General features: G+C 28.6%; 1 protein-coding gene across 1 annotated transcript in view; it reads right to left on the reverse strand.

Moving 5' to 3' along the window:
• Window positions 1-10674, reverse strand: part of LOC100161855 (DDB1- and CUL4-associated factor 8-like) — a 25286-nt gene that overhangs the window by 13793 nt on the left and 819 nt on the right. Inside the window, exons 2-3 of the mRNA XM_029492838.1 lie at window positions 10167-10671; window positions 9520-9840 (exon numbers count right to left, since the gene is read on the reverse strand). Of these exons, the coding sequence (XP_029348698.1) occupies window positions 9520-9840; window positions 10167-10671 (826 nt within the window). The remainder of the gene's footprint in view (window positions 1-9519; window positions 9841-10166; window positions 10672-10674) is intronic.

Here is a 10674-nt window from a genome sequence, read left to right on the forward strand (position 1 = left end):
AAACCATTCTGTAAGCCGTATTATTGGAACAAAATTGGCATGTTTTACAGTAAAAAAAATTTAATTATACAGCCGTCATGTGCTGCTGTCGTTTCAAGCGGCAGCGTTAGTTCCCTCCTAGCTCCGACATCCAGACGCGCTGGCCGCTGGCAGGTAAAAACCGGCCTGTTATCGGCGGTCCGCGCTTCGCCTGTCGTTGCATTATTATTTATTTTTATATAATATCAGCTGATCCCACGCACTTCGTTTCCCGGCAACCAATAATTATTATTATATTAGCTTCAAAACCCATGGCAACCATTTATAAGCAAAAATTTCCATCGGAAATCTCAAAATTCCTGTTTGAATATACCTCCCGGGGTTGGTCCTCTCCCTTTTTAAATTAGCCTATCTTCTGAAAAGACTTCTAATCTATATATATATATCTGATCCCGTGCACTTCGTTGCCCATTAAAAATACCAACGATATATGAATAATTTGTTTTACATATCACCATGGCAACATTTATATACAAAACATTCCAACGGAAATTTCAAAATAATATATATTTGGTTGCCATGGTAATACGGAGACACACACCGACGAAAAACTCAAAATAATATATAAATGGTTGCCATGGTAATATGGACACACACACTGACACACATACATTCATTTTTATATATATAAATAACTATTATGTTCATATTATTATTTACGTGAAATAAAACAAAATAAAATTGTGCTCGATATATTACAATGCGCGCGACCGTCCTTGCATTACCGTATTGCCGTGACAGCCCCGGCTGTGAGTAAAAACTTATTTTTTTAGTTCCAAAAACACGGCTGACTGACTGGTTTTAGAGCAAAAACTCTCTTATAAAAGTTGAAGAGAAGAGTTGAATGTGTGAACTAGATTTTTGATATTTTAATATATTATTATACCAATTATTAACAAATTAAAAAAGTGAAAACAATGCAAAACGATTTTATGGATTTGGAAAATGAATTATCGATAATCAAGTCCTCTAATTGTATATAAAATATCCAGAACAACCCCCTTCAAAAATAGGGGGCTATATAATATATATTATTTATTGTGTTAAAAATATAAGAACTTATAAAAATTAAAATTTATCTCATAAAATAATAAATTAGTGTATTGCGAGTTACGACATCCGACAAATAGTAATTGTTTATATAATTTTTTCCAGAAAAAGTTGCATTTAAAAATATCATTGTTTGTATAAATATAATAATATAGGTACCTACTTAAAACTTTCAAGTACCCACGAATAATAGTAGATTCTGAACGGAGCGAAAGAATGTATTGGTTTTACAATAATGTGTGTCAGCAACATTTTGGATATAGTATCTAAACCTAAGCATGCTTAGATTTTTAAGATCAGCGTCTTTACTTATAAAAAAGTGAACATAGTTAGTAATTTTGTGAGGTCAAAACTGAAAATTCCAAGTAGTTTTAGAAAGCATCGAGAAAAACTACCGACAAATTACGAAAAAACCGCTTAAAATGGGATTTTAATTTCTAACGCCATGTTTATCACCATACCAACGAATAAAAAAATAATAATATTATAAGGACTACGCTAACCACTCAGAATCTATTTTCTTATACAACGGTTTATCATTTTATTCAAATATAACACATTCATTACAACTACTGTACAGCAGAGCGGTACCCACTTGTCCACCATTTTTTTAAATTTTAACAAAATATAAATTTCTAAATACAATATCATTTTCACATTTTCCAGCGAAATTATCAAAATTCTAACTTCATACGCACATAAAATATTATTTTGGATTTACGCTCAATTTTTTTTTTAATTTCCACTAACAACAACTATCAACTATATTATGAGTATCCGTTTATTAAATTTTAGGTATTTTAAAATTATTTATCGACAACAATTTAAAAAAAAACTTTAAAAAATCAAATATTTGTCATGGCTAGCTAAAACCGCTCAAAAAGATGCAAAATATTTTGAATATTACGTATGTTAAATTCTCATTTTATAAATTTTTAACTACAAAGTAATTTTGAAATTTTTAATTTGATAAATTTTGACTAAATTCGAACTTTAAATAAGTGCTTATAAAAAAAATTTGAGCCTATGTATTTTTGATATTTTTCAACTACTATTGTAACAATATATCAGGAGCCTTGTATTAAATTTTCAAGGTTTTTTACCGAACCAATACAATTTTATTGATATTTATAGTCTAAAGAAAAAAAAACTAGTAAAATTGAAAACTGACAATGTCCGTTTAAATCTCAAAAAAGAGTCAAAATATTTTTTTTAATTTTATGATGTATAGAAAATGAAAATATAACATTCAGTAAAATTTTCATGTATAGGTATCTACAGTTCTTCGTTTTTGAATAACAACAAAATAACAAAACCGCTACATGAGAAATCGAGTGAAAATCTAATATTGTAAAAATATGAACTTCAAACGCTCATAAAAATGTATGCATGACATAAAAACACGTCGCTTTTGAAAACTACTGGGAAATTTTTACTTTTGACCCCCCAAAGTACCAACTAGATTCACTTTCCTATCAGAAAAGATTCTGTTGAAGAAAAACCAAGCACTTTTACTGTCCTAAAAGGTGATGACAGACAAAAAAAAAAAAAAAAATAAATAAAAAAATAAAAAAAACACACATCATTGTAAAATCAATACTTTCATCGTTTCACTCAGAATCTAAAAAAAAAAAAAAACACATTGTAAAATCAATACATTCATCGTTCCACTCAAAATCTAAAATTAAAGCAAGATTCCTAAATAATTATAAAATATATAATTATATGTTAATGTTATCATTGAATAATATAAATAATAATATTTATTATTATCAATGGTATTATGGTAATATTACCACATTCGAAAATATTGGTAAGTATATAAATAAATACATAATGTATATATTGATATTATTACAAACTATAAATGTAAATCATAAGTTATTGTACGTAAAATATTATTAACTCGAATACTTAAAATGTTTGTACAACAATTAAAGGTACGGTAGAAACTAGATTGTCTAGCCTACATAATATTGTTAATTGTTATATACAAATAAATATACTATTGGGCAGACAGTGACTTTAATTAAAAGATGGTTATTGTAGGTATAAGACTATAAGAGCGAATATTTAAAATATTATGGCGCAATGCATTTACGTGTATGAATTTTATTTCGACGGGATAGGTACGTCGAGGACGAACGTTCATAAGATAATAAACGACGCTACCGAACTCGACAACTCGTCGGTCTTTACATGGCTGTGAGTAGTGGGCGCAGCTTAAATGTCGCGTGTTTGCGGATCACGAAAACACCTAACAGCGCATTCTCTTGGTCATTGCATGGTTTCGTTTGCCCGTGTGGCTTCCCCTTAATTAAAGCACAGGTGAATAATTGATTTAATAATAATAATAATAGTAAGTTGTAACCAAGACTAGTTTTCATAAAATCTTTCGGAGGGGAAATTATGTGGTATTATTTCGTGTGCAGGTAGGTACTGAAATGATGTTTATCAGTTTAAAAGTTCTCCAAGACTTGTGTACTTGACGGGTATAACTTTTTCGAGCCACACCCAAACTTTTGTTGATATAAATTACCAAATCATCTTATTCTTTATTATGTATTACCTATATTTATTGGTCTACTACTTATTACAGCTTGGTCTAGATGTCCGCTATATTTTGAAGATAATGCCTATATCAATAATAATATGTCGACAATGGCGTAATAAATAAAAATAATAGAAATGTAACTACCTATATAAATATAAGTGAAAAACGATGCGTGACGGTTACGTGAGTGTGCCAACACATCATTGCTTAATAAATAAATTACAATTCGAAAAAAACAATTAATGGTTTTGCGAGATTTTCATTAAAAATTGCCGGTGAATATGTGCTTGTCATCTTATATACAACACGCAGTTCATAAATTATATTGTCAACCTTAATTTATAATATTTGGTAAATAAATGGACAATATTGCCAGTTCATTCAATCAGCATTAAAACAAAGGGGATTCATCCCAACTTCTGAAAATATATTTGAAATCTTCATGAAGCATACTTGAAAACGAATACATTTATTGATTTTACAATGATTTGTATTTTTTTTTCTGTCGGTCATCATCTTCTGGGGCAGTAAAAATGCTTCAATTTTCAACTTTAGGGGTGGTTTCTATAGTATAGCAAATTGGTTTTAGTTAGTACTTTTTTTGATCGATAAAAGTTAAAATTTAAAGATTTAATCATGTTTAGAAAATTCGAATATAAACACTCGTTTTTAAATTACAGCAGAATATAAAAATTCAATTGACGATAAACCGTTAATTTATGGATGAATGTAATATCCAATAACAGGGCCGGATTATGGTTATAATATAACGAGGGCTATTACTTTTGGCCCTTTCACCCAAAACATTTACATTTTTTGTTCAGATTTAGTAAATTTGTAATAAATATTAAGGTGGGGTAACACGCCGACGTGGTTATGCAAATTTAAGTTTAATTGCACAGTGCGCATATTATATTCTACTGTAGGTATTCCTTTAAGAACATAGTTTTTTATCATCCACTAATAAACGCATCAGGAGTTCAAATTTGTATTCAAAATAGTGTTTTAATAATTTTTTAGTTGAAAAATAAATATTTAAAAAAATAAAAACTACCTGGCACTATGATGGGGATTCCCACTTTACCGCCCGCTGGACGGAAAAAGGTCGCTTTCCAACGCTTCAACCGTCATGGAAAACTAAACTTTTGGTCCAGGCGTGACAAAAATAATATAATATATAATTTTGATCTAATCATAATGTTTAAAAACTTTTTTCTGTATCTTGCCTCCGCAAATTGTCTTATAAGTTATAACGTATTCAAATGAAAAGTTCATTGTTAGTCACACTTTATTGGAAGTATTGATAGAGAATAGAGATGTCAATAAAGACTGATCCTATTCACCCATCATACAACATTACAACGATATTAATTTTTAATTATTGATAGTACAGAAAAGGATCGTTCACTTAATTACTTTCACAGTTGGTAACTGCCAACTGGTATGATGCTTAAAAAATTCGGAACTCTATATAAATAAGCGGACAAAACGCCCTAAAGATTATCTTCAACAATCATTTCACCATTCATGCCTACCAGTCTGTCGTTCATCAAACGGTTATATTTATCGCATTGACGGATCGGGAAGCACGTTCGATAACGACGATAAGTCGATAGATATAACGAGTTGCGAGTTGAACACGACAAGCAAGCAACGGCCACTATAGTATTGTGTTTCACTAATAAAGTAATACTTTATATACTTTATATACTTTACATACTATGTGAGTCCATTTTCATATGATAAATTTAAAATTTATAATTACCTATGTTTTATTTTTTTGATGATGAAATTTAAAAATAAACGAGTCGACTCATTGTGTCCCTTTTCAACTTGCAAGCCGGGGCTATTGTTTACGGCAGACGTTGTAATCTTCTATTATAATATCAAATTAAAAAGATGAAACGAATAATTTTTATGAATTTTTAACTGAAAAATAATAATGATAAATTTAATTGTTTATTGTAACTCAAAAACGAATAACCTATTAGATACTTGAAATTTAAAAGTATTACCTGCAAGGGTTTATATTATAGCATTTCTTATACATGATAAAATTTTAAAAATATTTTGACTCTTTTTGAGTTATAAAGAGACATTGTTTGACATTTTAGATTTTATTTTAAAGCCGTCAAAATTACAAAAATTAAAAAAAAAATGTTTTAGTTTAAGACTTATAAAATGTTCAATTTAAAAAAAACTCTAGAGCCCTTAAAATTTCGATTTTTACATTTTAAGCGGGCACTGATAATTTATTTTAAAATATGTTTATAATATTGAAGTAGGTGCAAAAGAGGGCAACTAGGTAACCGCTTGGTACTCTACAGTAGGTGATTGATTTAATCACTATAAATTGAAATGGTTGTGTTACATTTTAATTCAATGATGTACCAACTATTATCGTATGCGAAAATCGATTCTGAGCGGAGGTGGTCTAAGGTTTTGGTAGCTATGATCAGGTTAATCTAAACAAAATAATTGTAAAAAGTAAGAAAGTTGTATTCAAGTAAATGTTATGACGAATTCAAATTTTTTCAGAAATTTTATTCGACAAATTCGTTAGTTAATACTTAATGCAATTGTAAAAATAATTGAAACTTGTAGAAAAAAAACAAAATAATTAATATTCGTGTACCTACACTATACACGTTACATATTACGGGCGGGGAACTCCAATAATTAATTTACACTATTGTCACACACTCGAATACTCTTTTACTATGCAGTACGCACACGATTATCCAACACGCACTTAGGTATAGAAAGTTGCCTATACAGAACTCCTTAAAATCAGTCAGTATTGAATCTATAATAACTAAAATCAAAAAACTTCAAGTAGCTGTAAATTCGGACATATGGTCATTGGTCGTTCTAATCTATCTTCATTCTAACTTTCTGAGATAAGTCTGAACTAACTCGTATCAAGCAAGGAAATGTACCAATACTTTACCCAGTACGGGTAAAGTATTTTTATCAGCTGCACCCTGCAGATTGTATATGTTAGCATTAGGACCAATATCAAAATATGTGATGTGCCGAATAAACTCAGGATTCAGACCTGCCCACCTCCATTATTTTATTTTCGTATATATAGAAATACTGGGCTTCACTGTGAAAACTTGCGAGAAAGACTAGATGATTACTGTTATACACGAATGCTGATATTCATAATAATGAGTTATGAATTATATTATATTATCATATTATACTTGTTTTTAATAGGAAAATAATAAAAACTGAGGATATCACTATACTCGCTCTGCTCTATAAAAGTATCAAATGTACCTCATCAATCATCATTAAATTAAATATGTGAAGTAGGTTATGTACTGTAAATTGTAATGGATGTATTAAATTTTAATTTACGATACATTATTGAATATGAAAAACGATTCTGACGTCGTGTCAGCCTCTATAATCTGTGGATACATTATAAATTATTATTTTATTGCTAGGTGTGCTGATTTTTTTTTTTTTTTAATTTTGGTATGAACTACTTACTTAAAGGCGAAAATGATATGAATGGTAAAAAAAATATTAGATTCAATAACAATTAATAATGTGGTTGTCACTTATCTATCATCGCGGACACTCGTCAGTAGACATCTATCGGCGATAAAATAGTAGGTTAGGTTAGGTTAGTTTATTAATATTTTAAAAACAGACAATAACTAGTCGAAAACTCTGACTGGTAACGACACGATAGATAGTAGATATAATATACATTATACATACATACTAATATACTATTTTCACTCGAATTTAATCATATATTATACTATATTATTATCTTATTCATTATTTCTTTTCCTTGTTTTGTTATTTTCAATTCAAGTTCGATTTTCAATTTTAGTATCTTGTTCGATGGGAAAGTGAATCTAGTTGATGCATTAAACAGGTCAAAATCCAATATTCCCAGTAGTTTTGGAAAGCGCCGAGAAAAAAAAATTTAGGAAACCCGGGAATTTTTAAGGGAACGGCTTACGAACATTTTCAGTTTCCAATATGTTTAGTTAAAAAGGAAGGTAAGTGGATGTCACTCTGCTGTACAGTAGGTTAGAAGTGGGTCACTGTATAATGGATGGTATTAAATTATTTGAATTCAATGATATAATATCACTGTATAAGAAAAACGATTCTGAGCGGAGACGGTATATCAGTGTAGGTATTAGACATATATATTATATATACATATGTACTTCTCTATGGTATTAAAAAAAATGACCTATAATAGGTATCTATAATAAATTATAAACTAATCATATCACAATATCCATTAGGTACTTATAACGTGTTATACATCAACAACAAACCCTGATACTATCATAGATATATAATAGTATATACTTTAGAAGTTTCAAGTACCCACGAATAAATAATAATATTATACAATCACAACAAAATAACTAAAATAGTTATTCCATGTTTTTTAATACTTAATTTCGTCCAAATTTTAACTTAAAATGGCTATAAAAATAAACTGTTCTTATGTATTATTTAGATTTTTTGGTAACAAAATTAACTACTCACGTAGAATCTTGTTTTAAATTTTCAATCCTTAGATATAAAAGTTGAACATTTTATAAATTTTTAACTAGACACAAAATAATTATTCAATTTTAAATTTGATACATTTTGTCAAAATTCGATCTTTAAATGCTTAAAAAAAATTGTGCTAATGTATTTTTGATACTTTTCAACTGTTATTGTATATCAGGAGCCTTATATTAATTTTTACACTTTCTTTATTGATATTAATAGAAAAAAAAACTAAAAAAATTTAAAACTGACAATGTCCGTAAACAGCTCAAAAAAAGTCAAATTATTTTCAAAATTTTATCGTATATAGAAAATGGTAATATAAACATTCAGTGAAATTTTCAAGTATCTACAGTCATTCGTTTTTTATTAACAACAAAATAAGAAAATCGTTACATGAGAAATCGAGTGAATATAAAATGTTGTATAAATATGAATTTCAAACGCTCATAAAAATTTAATTTGATTTACTTGCTTGTAGAATTTTTTTTTTTTGAAAAAAGTAGACAAACTTATGAGGAATCTTGTATTACATTTTCAAATCTTATAATTATAGTCGGTATAAGTATACTTTCATATATGACGTCGGCTGGTCACTTCACCCCGGAACACATTATAATATACATTAATATTTTTTTTTTCGTACACCTCATTTGAAACTTTGGCTCCTGGGCCTCAAAATAATCTAATCCGGATATGGACATAACAAATGATTATACGTTTGAATATTAGAACATTTTTATATTATTAGTTACTACTCAAAACATAAAATTGCTTATAATTAGTATCATATACAGGCATAACCCCATAACAAGAAGAAAAAATTAAAATTTATAAACTTTGTTTTTCATGTTCTCGTTATTTTTTTGTTGTTTGTTTTTAATATGCAATTCTCTCCTTAAAGCCGTAGCATTCATTCGGACGCCTTCTCTGTGGGTTTTCAGTACGGATGGCCGTTGAGAAGTTTTTAACTCCACTTTATCGTCGTTCGTTATATTGAGCATAAGATCGTCGATGGAGCTGTAATTATAGATATCAGGTATATTAAAAAGCAAAAATTATTTAGTTTTTCTACTTCTTTTAATAAATTATTTTATAGTTGACTGTTAAGAATTAATTTTGAATTTTTAGATGAGACATTTCAGGCATGTGTAAACAAGACATAGGTATTTATTATTTTATTAAACTCTTTTCTATACAAAAAAAATCCTCGTTCACTATTATCTTATGTCTGGTTTTAATTGAATAAGTTTTTATTAATTTAATATAAGGAGCTGGTACCTAGATAGGGTTACGTACAATTTACTAGAAACATAAAAATCATAATTTTGTCGAACCTTATAATCAGATCCTTTGTCGGTTCCATATCATTCGGTATGTTTTTCTCTTTGACGTTAATTGTGTCTAAAGGTTTAATTAGGTTCAAATCTGATTCAAAATTCTCCGTTACCAACACCACTTCTTCACGTTGATCCTCCAGATCATGAGATTGTGTAGATATTATATCTTTATTGTTTTTAATATGCATTTCTCTTCTTAAAGCTGTAGTATTCATTCGAACGCCTTCTCTATGGGTTTTTTGTACCTCTGGCCGTTGAGACATTTTCAAATCCACTTTATCGTCATTTGTCAAATCGAGTATAAGACTGTCGATGGAGCTAAATGTGTTGAAAAAAATTATAATAATAGTGTCAGGTAAACTGGTAAAATATAAAACATTTATTATTATTAATTTTCTAATAGATTATTTTATAGTTATCTATTAAGAACCAATTGTATATAAACTAAATTTCAGTCGTGTGTAAAAACATATTTATTTCATAAGACTGCTATTCAAAAAATAATAACCCAACCAATTGCATCTCCATTCTATGTCTGATTTTAATTGAATTCCCTTTTCAACTGATTGAATTTAGGTGTATAGAGACATTGGTTAAATTTCGTATAAATATATAATAATGATAAATCGTGAACTTTTACGAACTTTATGACCATATCCTTTGTCAGTTCCGCATCATTTAGTATATTTTTCTCTTTGTTATTTGTACATAAAGGTTTCGTTAAGTTCAAAATGTATTCAACATCTCTACGTTGATGTTCTAGATCAAGTGATTTTGTAGGTTTTATTTCTTTTTTGGACCAATTTTCATTTTTTAGTTTCTGGATAGCTATTGGAGGGGTAGAGACTACGGAAATAATTACTGTTTCTTTTTTGGCCACGTCACTTTTAATGTTGCTATTATTAGGTTCCGGTTCTTTTTTTACTATATCACTTTTAATGTTGCTATTATCAGGTTCCGGTTCTTTTTTTACTATATCACTTTTAATGTTGCTACTATTAGGTTCCGGTTCTTTTTTTACTATATCACTTTTAATGTTGCTATTATTAAGTTCCGGTTCTTTTTTTAATATATCGCTTTTAATGTTGCTATTATTAGGTTCCGATTCTTTTTTTACTATATCACTTTTAATGTTGCTATTATTGAGTTCTG

The sequence above is a fragment of the Acyrthosiphon pisum genome, chromosome X (assembly GCF_005508785.2).
Source record: "Acyrthosiphon pisum isolate AL4f chromosome X, pea_aphid_22Mar2018_4r6ur, whole genome shotgun sequence".
In the NCBI taxonomy this organism is placed as follows: Eukaryota; Metazoa; Arthropoda; class Insecta; order Hemiptera; family Aphididae; genus Acyrthosiphon; species Acyrthosiphon pisum.